Source organism: Lithobates pipiens, unplaced genomic scaffold (assembly GCF_037356315.1).
Source record: "Lithobates pipiens isolate NorthernLeopardFrog02 unplaced genomic scaffold, aLitPip1_a1.2 Scaffold_8, whole genome shotgun sequence".
Lineage (NCBI taxonomy): Eukaryota > Metazoa > Chordata > Amphibia > Anura > Ranidae > Lithobates > Lithobates pipiens.
Window position 1 is genome coordinate 485038327 of NW_027507903.1, and position 14719 is coordinate 485053045.

Consider the following 14719-nt stretch of genomic DNA (forward strand, 5'->3'; position numbering starts at 1 on the left):
GCTTCTTATATATTGAATATATTTAGTACTAAAACACATCTTTGAAAAAATTATGTATTCCATTTTATTTAAATAAACTATGAACTTTCACATATAAATCATCTATGTCTGTAGGTTCACACAACAACATCTGCTGTAAATAGACTTTAAGTGCGGGGAGATCAGATTATACACACTGCAGACTTACATACACAAGAGGGACATTCCTCTTTCGCCTTTCTGTCAGTTTGTCAATTTTCCCTTCTACTCTATATTATACACAGTCTTTCCAGGAATCCAGGCAATGCTGGGCTTTCTTTCTGGAAAGCCCAGTAGGCTAAGTAACAGGATACCTTCTGCTCTAAATGTGTATTTGCAAATAATGTTTGTGTATAAATAATGATGTTAAACATCAAATTGTAAACTTTGAATAAAAATGGCAAATAAAAAAACGGTTAAAACGTGTAATATGTTCCCCAGCAGATGGGTGGAGATGGAAGAAAACACTCCCAGCTTCGCTCTGTTCTCATTTCAGCACCAAGAACAGGCACTTCTATTGTCAGTCTGCTATGAAATCCAGCCAGGGTGCAGGGCATCATGGAAATTTAATAAAAAAAAATAAAAACTGACTGTAAATACTATTACTGTTCAAAAATAAATGTATCCATGGTTTAAGGCACAGCTTGTGACTAGGGATGAAGGACACTGTTTGTTTTTGTTTTTTTATTTTTATTTTTTTACAAAATTTTGGAAAAATATGGGACATTGCAGACTAAATGCAACATGGGAATGCAAAATTAAGGTCGATTTTTTTTTTTTTTTAAATGGTTCGAGATGTATTTTTTTTTTTTCACTATTGTTTTTTTTTAATTTATTTTTTCAATTAACTGAAATAAAAAACACACACGCACTCTGCAAAGCAAAGTGGGAAGTGACGTGGATGCCAAGCCAAAACATTTTTAGAATTTTTGGTTAGAGTGGGGAAGAATTAAAACCCCTGTTGGGTTTTTACTGCTATGTGGAGCTTCATTATAAAGATTTCTACTTTCTGCTGTCCCAGTGACAATGGTTTCACCATACAGGAAATTAGGGAAAATCTCCAACAGCATCACAGACAGAATTATTTCTTCTTTAGTAAAGTAAGGAAAGGCTAGAGCCCCCATTCAGATTTTAATTGCGGTCTATGTTCCCTGTTTCAAATGTTTCCTCCCTTCTTGCCTAATGAAAACGCCACACTTATGCCTCGTACATGCAATCGGAACTTTCCCGACAACAAAACCGTGGATTTTTGTTCAAAGGGTGTTGGCTCCCACTTGTCTTGCATACACACAGTCACACAAATGTTAGCTAACAATTACGAACGTGGGGACGTACAAGAAGTGAGTGATGTCTCCATTACGAATGCTCGTTTTACAAGACCAAGCGCTTCCGGCTCATCCTTGATTCTGGGCATGCGTGGACTTTTGTGCAATGGACTTGCGTACACACAATCGGAAAGTGTGACAACAAACATTTGTTGGCGGAATATTTGAGAACCTTCTAGCCAACATTTGTTGGTGGAAAGTCCGACAACAAATGTCTAAGGGAGCATGCGCACGGTCGGACTTACCGCCAACAAACTCACATCCAACATTTCCCTTTGGAAAATCCGGTCGTGTGTACGCAGTATTAGACTGGCCATACATGAGTCAGGTTTTTTTTCAATCAGTGGGTTGAAAGAAAAAAACTGACCTAATACCCCCATCTACATATTCAAGGTGGATGGAGGAATCGCCCCTGCTTTGTTTTTGTGTTCTGACAGCGAGGAGACTTCTCCATGTCAGAATACATTCAGACAGTTCAGCGGGGATTTTCGATCTTCCTCTGCTGGCCAGCTGACGTCAGAATGTTATCTCAGCCCCTCCCTCTACATTCCTTAGATGGGGGAAGGAGAGCTAAGGAATGTCATATGACTGCACATCGGTGCTGTGAGAGAAGGTATTTAGGATTAGAATTTTTAAAAAACTGACACACAGTACTTTGGATCTTGATTAAACAGAGGGGATAGCAGTTATTTATGTCATGACTTTACAAACACTTTAAGTATGGTCAAATCTGGAGCCTCGGATCACAGTTAAAGTGAATGTAAGGGATCATTTTTATTTTTATTTTAAATAGCAAACATATCATTCTTACCTCCACTGTGCAGCTCATTTTGTACAAAGTGGCCCTGAACCTGGTCTTCTGGGGTCCCCCCGTGGCTCCTCCCCATATCAGATAACCCCCCTAGGAGGAGCGCTCTCCCAGGGGATTACCTTGCGGACATGCTCACGAGTCCATCATTCGGCATCCATAGGGGCCGATTATATGACTCGATGCTACCCCCCAGGTCCCGCATTATTGGATTTGATCAACAGCAGTGGGAAACAGTGAGGGTTTACAACCCCTTTAAAACCTGACAAGGATTCTGGATCTTTCTCACTCTGTCCAAACTACAAAAAAAAAAGTTTAGGCTGGCCATACACTTTAGCCCTGGTTCATACCAATGCGATTTGTCATGCTATTTTCGGAAATGGAACCATTCAAATTGTTGTGACTCAAGTCACAGCAACTTTGAAAAAGGTTCCAGCATTACTTTGCTGCGATTTCATTGTGGCTTGTAATGACTTCCGTTAGACAAAGTCGCAAACCGCAATAAAATTACCAATCCAAATTGCACTGATCTGCCCCTTTAAAATCGCACTGAATTAGCGCAATTTCAAAGCCGCCCTAGTGTGAACCAGGGATGAAAGGTATATTTTCCTAACCTGAAAAAAAGGTGAGATCATAGGCTAATTTTGACAAACTTTCAGTTAAGGCTAAATCAGTAATTTTACATCAGTTTTCCTAAAATCATTCCATTTGCCTGTAATTGTGATGCTGTACATGTTCTGAACAATGTATATACAGTTCCCTTCTGCTGTTCCAAATGTCAAAATAAGTGCATAGCATTCATATTGTAAAAATGCTACAAGAGGCAATTTATACAATGTATATTGCTGTACATTACCGAACAATAGAGAACTATCCATATCTTGGCTCATATATTGTATCTGACACCACTTGCGCTACCAATCATGCCAGGGCAATCTACACACATCCAGCTGCCCAGGTACTACAAATCCCCAGGATAACATCCTGTTGGGATTTTGAGCAGTCCAAAGGATACCAACTCTCCAACACTACTATCAAATACATATATATAGCTTCTTTCAATTTACATTCATATATATATGTGTGTGTGTGGGTGTATATATATATATATATATTATATTTTTTATATATATATATATATATATATACATACATACATACACATGTACACATATACACACACACACAGCGTATCATTGCTAAAGATGCCTGTACTTTAAAATTTTAAAAAAACGCAAATTTAATAAATAAATACAAGTCCTAATCCTTATTAAGGCACTTTGTCCAGTCAATAAATACTCATTTAGTCTGTCAACATTCCCAGAGAAGATTCTGGGGCTAAATGGACTGTAACCTCATGACTCCACCTATATGCGTCCAAACTTCCCAAATTTGACCTCCTTCCCTGTAAAAAGTTTCACACGTCTGATTATGGGAAGCTATATCTACTTTGCAGGTCTAAGCCTTTTAGGGTCGTTGTTGCTTGTTGCCCTTGTCAGGCATAAATAAAAACCTGTTGATAGAGAGAAAAATTGATGCAATCTCCTTCAAAAATCACTAGTTGCTTGCCTGTTATGCAGACCTACTTTTAAAATTATGTCCCGCTGGCTTTAATACCATCTGCCTTCTGAGACTGTTGACCTCTTGGTCCATTGCTGCACTCAAAGGTTTCTTCAGCTGACCCCCATTGAACTACTATGTCAGGTCTAGTGTTGGTGGAAGGAATCACTAGCAGAGTGCAGGGTCAGACACTCTTGGAAGTGTTTCTTTTCTGAACAAACTTTGGAAGTTAATTCTTATTCATCAGAGAAGTGTTAGGCAGTGTGGGCTGTAGCAGAGGCATGTAGGCAGGTGCAGTCTACTTTCTCTACTGAAGGGGGTGCTCAACCCCAGTGGCATTGCAGAGGGAGAGGAAGTCAAGAGGAACATGGTTCCTCTATGGTTTCCTGGGTCACTGGGTTAGCTATCCGATTGGATGCCACTGCCCCATGTGACTCTGCCGGCCACCTTGGGTCACGCAGAGTTTATTGAAGACCCTGGGTCCCATGCTTGGCACACACTTCATGAGAGGGTAATGTAGGGATAGGTCATCCATCTGTCAGGGAGAGTATTAGCGGTAGTCAGAGGTTCCAGACAAATAGGAAAAGAGCAGGGACATGCTATCCTTCTGGAAGACTATCTGTTTGGGTCTGGACTGGCCAGGCCACGTTTTAACCAAGACAGACACTATTGGTGCACCTGAGACCTACTGATAAATTCTTCGCTGCTGCATTCTGTCAGTGCATCCGGTTGGGATTGTCTGTCCACCAGGTAGTTGTGCTTTGTTGGACTTTAACTTTAATTTAGTTCTGTTTCTGAAACCGGACTCTGTGTGCACCTCCCCACAGGCAAGTATATACGCTTTTCTTTACAGGGATTGTTCCATGAGAAGTGACAGTGGAAGAATACAGAGGGCCAGCATGACAGAAAAGCAACCATCAATTTTCAAAGGATAACACAGTGATGGCAGCCTCCAGTTTACAACAGATTTCTTCAATCAAACTGAAGAGCCCTGATTAAAAAACGATATTGAAATCCACATTTTGTTGGCCTCCCCTAAGACAAGATGGGGGAACCGCTAGTGCAAATAAATAGACATTTTAGTAAATTAGTCATGACATTGTCCCATGTTAATGGGACATTTCCAATCACCACACTCCACCACGGACATGGAGTGGCTTCCTGATGCTGTAAGAGAGTTCTCCGATACAGGAGAGTCTTCTGAGAATTACCCCTAGAGCCAATTGCTCTCAGTGCAATATTATTAGAAACGTCGAACATATCTGGACTGTCGACTGTTCCACATGCCGCGCTTGGAATGGAAATGGTGGTAAAAGTTTCGAATTGCCAAACGCTCCACTTCCATCCCGGCTTGTAGTATCCTGAGAGAGAAAAAGAGACCATGCGGTCAGATTAAGGGAAATAATAACTCGGTTTATGTAAAAGAGCAATTATTTGGATTTTCAGAAATGTATCTAAAGATCTATTAAAGAGGAAGTAAACCCTGATGAGTTTACTTCCTCTTTCATTCCCTGCAAAGGCAAAGCATAATGGACTACTATGCATCGCATAGTAGCCCATTATGTGTCACTTACCTGACACAGGAGCCAGCGAAGTCGCCGCTGTCCCCTGTAGTCCGCCGCATCCATCTTGTTGGTGGGGTCTCGCAGCTCCGCCGCTGTCATTCGGCGAAGCCGCGATGACGTCACTCCCGCGCATGCGCACGGGAGCCGACATGCGCGGCAGCTCCGTCGCTGAGAATGCCGCGCTCAGTGCGTCTGCGCGCCGCTGTCTACGGCGCATGCGCCGTAGACAGCGGTGCCCGTTTTCGGGCAAATATCTCCTAAACCATATAGGTTTAGGAGATATTTCTTGGACCTACAGGTAAGCCTTAATCTAGGCTTACCTGTAGGTCAAAGTGGTTTGTAAGGGTTTACAACCACTTTAATGTTCTCATTTATCTAGGTCATGGCATAGCTAGCAGTAGTCACATTCAACTAGACGAGACATTTCACCCTGTATCCAAGCAGGTCACCTAACAGACAAAGATGTCACTTTGATTAGTGAAATGGTGAAATATTTCCAGCATCACAAATTACATCCAGCTTAATGGGACCAACTACTGCTAGATATTGAAAATATCACTGAAATTATTTTGCATTAATTTATCAGGGTCACATTTCTGCGGGCTCAGTTGTGTTCGTTAAACAACATGCAAGACCACACTTTCACCATTATTTCCTGTTTCCCGCTCTGGCATATAAAATGCGCTACTGCTTTTGGTACCTCTATAAGCCTTGAAAATGTGAAATATTCAAAATATTTCTTAAATGTGTGCACAAAAAAGAAGACAATGCTGCAGCTGAACTGAATACGTGTTATCAGCCTAGGAAAGGAAATACCTATGGATACAATTCTTTTTTATGATTTAGCTGAAAGAATTACAGAAAGATGTGCAGCAACAAATCGCCAAGATGTAGACCTGCCATTAGTGGAAGTCAACATACTAGTGTTGCAAATGTTTCAGAGCCTCTCTTGTATTATCCACCCATCTCACAAGATCAGAATTTAAGACCCCATTACCGGTCCAGGAGCTCCCAATCTTCTCCTCCCCATCTCTCCCGAAATTCTTCTGTGTTCATCCCTCCAATACGCTCTAGGTCCGACTTGTATATTCCCAACAGTCCAAAACCATTTACCTCCCAAAAACCTGTACAGAAAATGTAAAGATATAATTTCCTGAGAACATGGAACTGCCTATAAACTGCACGGAAATATCTAAAATCCTCAACGTGCCTTTAAAATAAAGGAATAAAAAAGAATGGGAACTTTCAATTGAACAGTCATTTTTCAGGGCAGACTTGAATTTGATTGCTGTGGAGTACTAACAAAACCATACAAAGTGTAAAATTGTTAGGAAATGATCACCTAATCTCCGGGGTGCAGAGACTGATATGGCTAATTTTGTGTTCTCTGTACTGCACTGTGGAATACATCAGTGCTATATAAATGTATAATAAAACTGCAGTGGGAACATTAGAATGTAATCTTCTCTTGTACAGACACTAATGTCAATGGCTGTCAGAACTGTATAAGTGTAAAATAATAATATTGTGTGACTGCGGTAGAGACATTAAAATGTAAGAACCACTGCTGCATAAATTCATAGCACTGTGGAATATATTAGCACTACAGTATATAAATGCATAATAATAATAATAGTGTGTGACTGTGGTGGAGACATTGGAGTGTAAGCGCTTCTGGTAAAGAGACTGATGTGAATGGCACAGTGTTCTCTCTACACAGCTGTGGAGTATGTCAGAGCTACTGTATAGAATCATAAAACAATACTAGTGTGTGACTGCAGTGGAGACATTAAAGAGGAGTTTCTGGCTTCTCCCAAAAAAATAAAAAAATAAAGTCAGTAGCTGCAAATACTGTAATGTACAAAGAAAAGAGAGCGCAAGGCTGCCCTAGTATAATACTGTTTAATGCTAAAAATACGAAATCAAGTTAAAAGAGTTACACTCACAAACATGGAGCTTAAAGTCGCATGTACAGCAAGGTAGATATCTCCTCTCTTGCCCTGTATGAATGGGTTGGCTCCCAAAAGTGAGTGATGTGGATGGGGGATGTTATAGCGAGCTCCGCTTCCTCATCATGTCAAACTGTGTTTGCTGCAAGACATGCGCACGGTCCAGCCAGCGCTGCATGACGTCACCCGTGGCCATGAAGGGAAGACCAAGTGAGTGAAGTAACTCCTCCTAGCTAGCAGAGCGGTTGCCAAGACTCTGGCAACATCACTCGCTTTTGGGAGCGAAGCCATTCATACAGGCCAAGAGAGGAGACCTCTACCTTGCTGTACATGCGACTTTAAGCTCCATGTTTGTGAGTGTAACCCTTTTAACTTGATTTCGCATTTTTAGCATTAAATAGTATTACACTTGTGACAGTGCAAACAAGAGGAACTTCCCATTTTGGGTGAAGTGACTAGCTCCATATTCTCGGTATAGCACTGTGGAATATGCAAGAACTATATAAATGTATAATAGTATGTAACTGCGATGGGGACATTTGGAGGGCAAGCTTTTCTGGTGCAGAGACTGATGTGGCGGGTTCATAGTTTTCTGCACCACACTGCAGTATGTCAGAGCTGTAAAAACACTGTCAGGCAGCCGTAAAAAACTGACATAGTTTCTAAACCTTTCCTGCACTTTTCAAATTATATAGCAATTTTAAACTATTACCTGGAATAACATAGGAATTACAACTTTTCAGACTGCACACATTATTCCCCTTATCTTTTTTGAGATCATTAGGGACATCCATCGACATTTACCAGTGGGAGATATTCAGACACAACCAATTCCCTTATAGCTCACATTTTACCCTTACCTTCAGGCCAGGTTGGAGTTGCACCGCAGTTCAGTCTCATGATCATGGGAGCGTACACCATTTTGCTTTCGATGGTGTGTGTGCGTATTAAATGGATGATGGATGGAGGGAAATGCATGTGAAGGTCACACAAGAAGAGGATGCTGTGTGGATTCTGAAAGAGAGAAGGCAAGGCTTCCATAAAATCCGGCTTTATATAATTAAATTGTTTGTATTTACTAAATGTAGAAGCAAGTCTATGACCTTGTAGGACTTCTCCAAAAAAATGTGAGACAGGCAAAAAGAGAATAAAAAAAAGAAGAAATAAAAAAAAAGAAAAATATACTACAGAGGAGATCTGGAAAAGTGTAGTAATTCAAACAAAAAATTGAAGGTTCTAAAAAAGGAAAAATATAAGAATGAATGAATATACTTAAATCTATAGGATTGCAAGAAGGCCACACACAGGGATCAATCAACCTGATATAGCATTTGCAGAGAACATCTCCATGAAGGTATGGTGGCTGGCTACTCCCAATGTCCAGCAGGGTGCTCCGGATGATTGTATATTTAACAGTATTGGGATGCCGGTGTGCAACAAGGTTTTGGCAAAAATGGTGGTGTCAGAAGTTTATGGTTATATTTTCTATCTATGGCTGGATCTCGTTCATTTTTTATTATATGGATGTAGAGCCCTGCTTATGATGGGCAGACACTATAAAATAGAAATTTAGTTTTGTCTGAGCTGTAGTATATACAAGCATCAGGCTGCCTGGAACGTTGTTGACAGACACTGGTATTCACCTGAAACTGTATGGGCGTTTCATACTGTACACAACAGGAGATGTCAAGGCCTTGGGTATGCTATGCAGCAGGTGCATGGGACTGGTCGCAAACCCCCGTCCATTTGTCCGATGTCTACATTGCAGGGAGTACCTGTTCACCGTAGAGCAATCCACCCTGCCGCCTCATGCCTACCAGATGGATTGGGCCATGGGCATCGCTGCTGAGGAGACCGCTACGTTCTCTCCTATGGCTAGGCCTACGTTCTCCAAGCCTGCTACACCAAGTGTTCCTGAGGGAGGTGGCGCTGTTACTGCCATCAGAGAACTAACAGCGGATACCACTACCGCTGTCATTTCCACCACTACCCACTTTGCTGCACCTACCCAAAAGAAGGTGGGATACGTAAAAGCCTCCCGAGACCATGGTCGAGGCCTACCTCAGACTACACGAACCGGATCCAGAGAGAGAAACCATTCCTGAGGAATCCATGACAGGAACGGGTGAGAGATCTGGGGAAAATTTACCTAAAGTGACTGTTTGTAGATATGTGCCCGCAGAGGAATTATGGGATTCTGAGATAGACTCCCTCTCGGGTATATCCGGAGATGATGACCTGTTTGAAACCTTGTCCCAAGAGATGCTGTGGGCAAATAGCAATGATGTTGCTTTGGCCTTTAATTTGTCTGATTGGATAGCCATAGACTCGGGGGGTACATTACCCTGTGTGGAAACCCCTGTAGTTGCTAGCGAGACTTTGACCAAAGGTACCAGTTTGTTTGGATCAAAGAAATTACCCGTCCATGCTATGGTACACAAATCGGCAACTTCGTGTGTGTCTCCTGGATTAGGAAGCACCAGATCTCTGCCGAGGCTTGCCCGATCACAACGGTTGCTAAACAAATGGGTAGCCAAGGAATATGGACTGGAATTTCCCTATGTCCCCAAAGACATCATGCAGAAAATCTAGGGAAACAGAGTTGGTACAGGGAAGCTGTTTGGGACTATTTAAAAGTGCCAAAACCTTTCAGGAAGACAGGTTATTCTTCAGTAATGGATGATCGTTTTAACGGATGCCTTCTACATTGGAGTTATGTGAGACACATTTATGCGGATAAAGTGATCATCTGCCGGCCGGGCAAGGATAATGTTGTATACTTCATTGCCACCGTGGATGCACAAGGAAAAGCTTCGACTTTGCCCGATCCCCGCTTTTATTGGTGATCAACTATTGTGACTGTTCTGTTTGATGTCAGTTTTTGAAGGAAAAAGAAAAGAAACCTTTATGCTATAAGGACTGTAAGTATAGCCAGGTAGTGTTAGCTAATAGGAAAACTTTGAGTCAAGAACTTCTACCTGCTTCAGTACTTGCATCAAGGACAATGTTTTCTGCAACTAGGTGGTAGAAGTTTGCACAACAAAGGTTAAACTTTTGCATTTAGCCATTACATAAGAAAAAAAAAAAGAGGAGAAAGAGAGTTTCATCTTCTGGGAGATGAGGCTTTGCTTCCTCCATTGTATACTGATATGTGTATTTTGGCCTTTCTGTGTGTTTTATTTCAGGTTCAACTGGATCTTCTATCTAGCTGCTGGAGAGTGGGTGGTCTAGATAGAGAGTTAGATGTTGGTAATTATGTTGCTGTAATTCTTGTGTGTGTTACTGTTAAAGGTATATTTTGTTTTTACTTTACCCTTTTTTCCCCTCCCTATCCAAGTTTTGGTATTCAGGTACTCTCAGGATTGAGGGGCTATTTTTTTTTAGACGATGAGGACATCGTCTATTGCGGTGGGGGGAGTATGTAGCGCCCTGCTCCTGATGGGCAGACGCTATAAATAGAAATTTCGTTTTTTTTTAGCTGTAGTTTAGCTCAGACTGGTTATGTTGAAATTCTGGTTCTGTTCTAGTTCAGGTGGTTGTGTGGTTTTCCCTTTAGCCGAGGGGTGGCACCCTTATAGATTGGCCAAGGTCGGAAATTGCAATGAGCTGGGTGTATTGAGTACCTCTTTGCCCGGAAACAGTCAGTGGGTGTGGTCTGCCCACTGCGCATTCTGGGAGAGGGTACTTAAGGGACAGACCCCGTGACAGGGTGTGTTCCAACCTGATGGCCCTCCTGGCCTAACGTGTGCTGCAGCCATCTAAATTATCTCGGGCCGGCTGGCCCGAGGCTTCGTTACTGAAGGGTAGGCCCAGAAGTTCTGGGGCTTACCGATCCAGGGGTGGTCCTGTGCTGTCTTGCCTGTGGGAAGAAGCCAAGCGACTGGAGGATCCAGGGGAGGACTTTTAAGAGAGAGGACTGAGCAACAAGGCTGGTGCTTCTAGAAGAGCCTGGAGACTCAGTTGGAGGACGCATCCCGGGTCATCTACCGCACAGTAATGCCAGTTCGGCTAAAAGAAACTGGTACTGCGAGATTGTTCTTTGACATTGCAAAAAGTTGCTGGTTACACAATCCTGTGGCAGAGGATTGTGCAACGGTTCTACTAATTCTTCAAGTCTGTGGCAGAGACTATGACCGAGCATCGCATCGGCTGCTAGGTCCGTGAGAGAGGCCTATCCGGTGGTTGCTAGACATGTGCAGAGTAAAATATTTTGTTTCGGAATTTCGTTTTCGTCCGAAAAATTAATTTATTTAGTTACTCCCGAAATTCGTTTTTATTTATTTTGTTTTTCGTTCAAAAATTGCATTAGTCCGAAAATCCACATGAATTACGGTCGAATCTGTCTTTGAAGGCTTATGGTGTCTGTCGAATGTATAAAGAAGATTCGACGGAGCTAGTATATAGCATACTTCGTGTGAACTTTAGAACCCTATTCAAGTCTATGGGACTCCAACGTTCAAAATCTAAAGTGCTAATTTTAAAGGCTAATTTGCAAGTTACTGTCCTAAAAAGTGTTTGGGGACCCGGGTCCTGCCCCAAGGGACATGTATCAATGCAAAAAAAAAGTTTTAAAAACTGCAGTTTTTTCGGGAGCAGTGATTTTAATAATGATTAAAGTGAAACAATAAAAGTGTAATATTCCTTTAAATTTCGTAGGGGGGGGGGGGTGTCTATAGTATGCCTGTGAAGGGGCGCATGTTTTTGGTGCTTAGAACTGTCCCTGCACAAAGTGTCATTTATGCAGGAAAAAAAGTCCTTTAAAATCACTCGCAGCTATTATGAATTGTCGGCTCCGTAATACAGAGAACACTCATTGAAAGTCATTCATAAAAAAAAAAATATATAAAAAAAAAGGCGTGGGGGTCCCCCAAATTCAATTACCAGGCCCTTCAGGTCTGGTATGGATATTAAGGGGAACCCTGTGTCAAATTTAAAAAAAAATTGATATGGGGGTCCCCCTAAAAATCCATACCAGACCCTTTATCCGAGCATGCAACCTGGCAGGCCGCAGGAAAAGAGGGGGGGGGGACGAGAGAGCGTTAACAAGGGGACCCCCAGATCCCAGCCCTCCCCTGTTTGAAATGGTAAGGGGGTACAAAACTACCCCTACCATTTCACAAAGAAAGTGTAAAAAATTGTTAAATAAGACAAACACACTTTTGAAAAATTCCTTTATTAAAAATAAAAAAAAGATTCCAGCGGTGGTAATCCACTCTTGCTATCCAGCGATGGACGATCATCTCTCCGGGGTCCAGCAATGGCTCATCTGAATCAGCGCAGCGAATCCATCCATCTTCTGTCTCCACTGAGGAGACACTGCGGGGATTCCGGCGGCCTGACGTTTGTTATATGCGGAGGGCGGGGCCACCTGTCACCTGACCCCGCCCCCCTCTGACGCAAGGGGAAACCCGGGCTTCCCCATGACGTATGGATGACCCCGCCCCCCTCTGATGTAACAGAAACCTGCCTGTGTTACATCAGAGGGGTGCGGGGTCACCCATACGTCACGGGGAACCCCGGGTTTCCCCTTGCATCAGAGGGGGCGGGGTCAGGTGACGGGTGGCCCCACCCTCCACATATAACAAACGTCAGGCCGCCGGAATCCCCGCAGTGTCTCCTCAGTGGAGACAGAAGATGGATGGATTTGCTGCGCTGATTCAGATGAGCCATCGCTGGACCCCGGAGAGATGATCGTCCGTCGCTGGATAGCAAGAGTGGATTACCACCGCTGGAATCTTTTTTTTATTTTTTTTATTTTTAATAAAGGAATTTTTCAAAAGTGTGTTTGTCTTATTTAACAATTTTTTACACTTTCTTTGTGAAATGGTAGGGGTACTTTTGTACCCCCTTACCATTTCAAACAGGGGGGGCTGGGATCTGGGGGTCCCCTTGTTAAAGGGGGCTTCCAGATTCTGATAAGCCCCCCGCCCGCAGACCCCCACAACCACCAGCCAGGGTTGTGGGGATGAGGCCCTTGTCCTCATCAACATGGGGACAAGGTGCTTTGAGGGGTCACAGACCCCCAAAGCAGCCTCCCAATGTTGAGGGCATGTGGCCTGGTACGGTTCAGGAGGGAAGGGGGGCCTCTCTCGTCCCCCCCTCTTTTCCTGCAGCCTGCCAGGTTGCGTGCTCGGATAAAGGGTCTGGTATGGATAGTTAGGGGGAACCCCACGTCAAATCTTTTGAAAAATTTGACGCAGGGTTCCCCTTAATATCCATACCAGACCTGAAGGGCCTGGTAATTGAGTGTTCTCTGTATTACGGAGCCGACAATTCATAATAGCTGCGAGTGATTTTAAAGGACTTTTTTTCCTGCATAAATGACACTTTGTGCAGGGACAGTTCTAAGCACCAGAAACATGCGCCCCTTCACAGGCATACTATAGACACCCCCCAGCTACGAAATTTTAAGGAATATTACACTTTTATTGTTTCACTTTAATCATTATTAAAATCACTGCTCCCGAAAAAACTTCAGTTTTTAAAACTTTTTTTTGCATTGATACATGTCCCCTGGGGCAGGACCCGGGTCCCCAAACACTTTTTAGGACAGTAACTTGCAGAATCTTTTCTCTCTGTCAAATCTTTTTTCTCTGTCGAATATTTTCTCTATATAATCTTGGACTAATAGAGGTAAGGTTAGGCCGCGTACACACGGGCGGATTGTATGGCCTACTTAGTCCGTCATACAATCCGACGGACAGTCCGTCATACTTTCGAATGAACGAACTTGACCACACACGGATGCACAAACAGTCCGTCGAAAGCTTGCGCGATGACGTGTACAGCACGTACGACGGGACTAGAAATAGGAAGTCCAATACACAGCAATGCACCCTTCGGCCGTGTAAATCCTTTCTGAGCATGCGCCATTCTTAGTCCGTCGAACTAGCCTACTCACGAGCGGATTGTCCGCTAAAACCAAAGTATGACGGACAGAATTACGGAAATTCCGAAATACTTAGTACGCCAGACTGCACGCTGAAAAAGTCAGCTGAAGCCCACACACGAGCGGACTGTCCGCTGAAATGTGTTTCGGCGGACTAAGTAGGCCATACAGTCCGCCCGTGTGTACGCGGCCTTAGGCACATTCGACCACAGGTTCTATAGACACAGATTGTTATTGTCAGAGTCACGTCGAATCTCCTATTCTATATTGAACTGTTGTAACAATGAAAATGAAAATAAAGCATTTATTTATGTCGGATCTTTCGTTTTCCGGATTCTGTGCTTTCGTTATCGTTTGTCAAAACGAAAACGAAAATAGCTGAAATTCGGACGAAAATGCATTCAGACGAAAACGAATGCACATGTCTAGTGGTTGCTGGATCCAATTGTGGAGCTGTTGTTCTCTGGGTCAAGAAGTACCCCTGACCCGCAATTACAAGGTACCTGAATTCCCCTTAACCCTCCATACCTCGATTGTAATGTCTTTTTGTCAATAAAGCATTTGAAAAAAAGACTGTGTCGGAGCTGAAATCTATGAGAAAATTC

General features: G+C 42.9%; 1 protein-coding gene across 1 annotated transcript in view; it reads right to left on the reverse strand.

Annotated features, from left to right (window-relative positions):
- Positions 1 to 40: 40 nt before the first annotated feature.
- The window catches only part of B4GALNT3 (beta-1,4-N-acetyl-galactosaminyltransferase 3), a 108263-nt gene continuing 93584 nt past the window's right edge, over positions 41 to 14719 (reverse strand). Inside the window, exons 18-20 of the mRNA XM_077468945.1 lie at positions 8086 to 8239; positions 6274 to 6400; positions 41 to 5072 (exon numbers count right to left, since the gene is read on the reverse strand). Of these exons, the coding sequence (XP_077325071.1) occupies positions 4955 to 5072; positions 6274 to 6400; positions 8086 to 8239 (399 nt within the window). The 3' untranslated portion in view covers positions 41 to 4954. The remainder of the gene's footprint in view (positions 5073 to 6273; positions 6401 to 8085; positions 8240 to 14719) is intronic.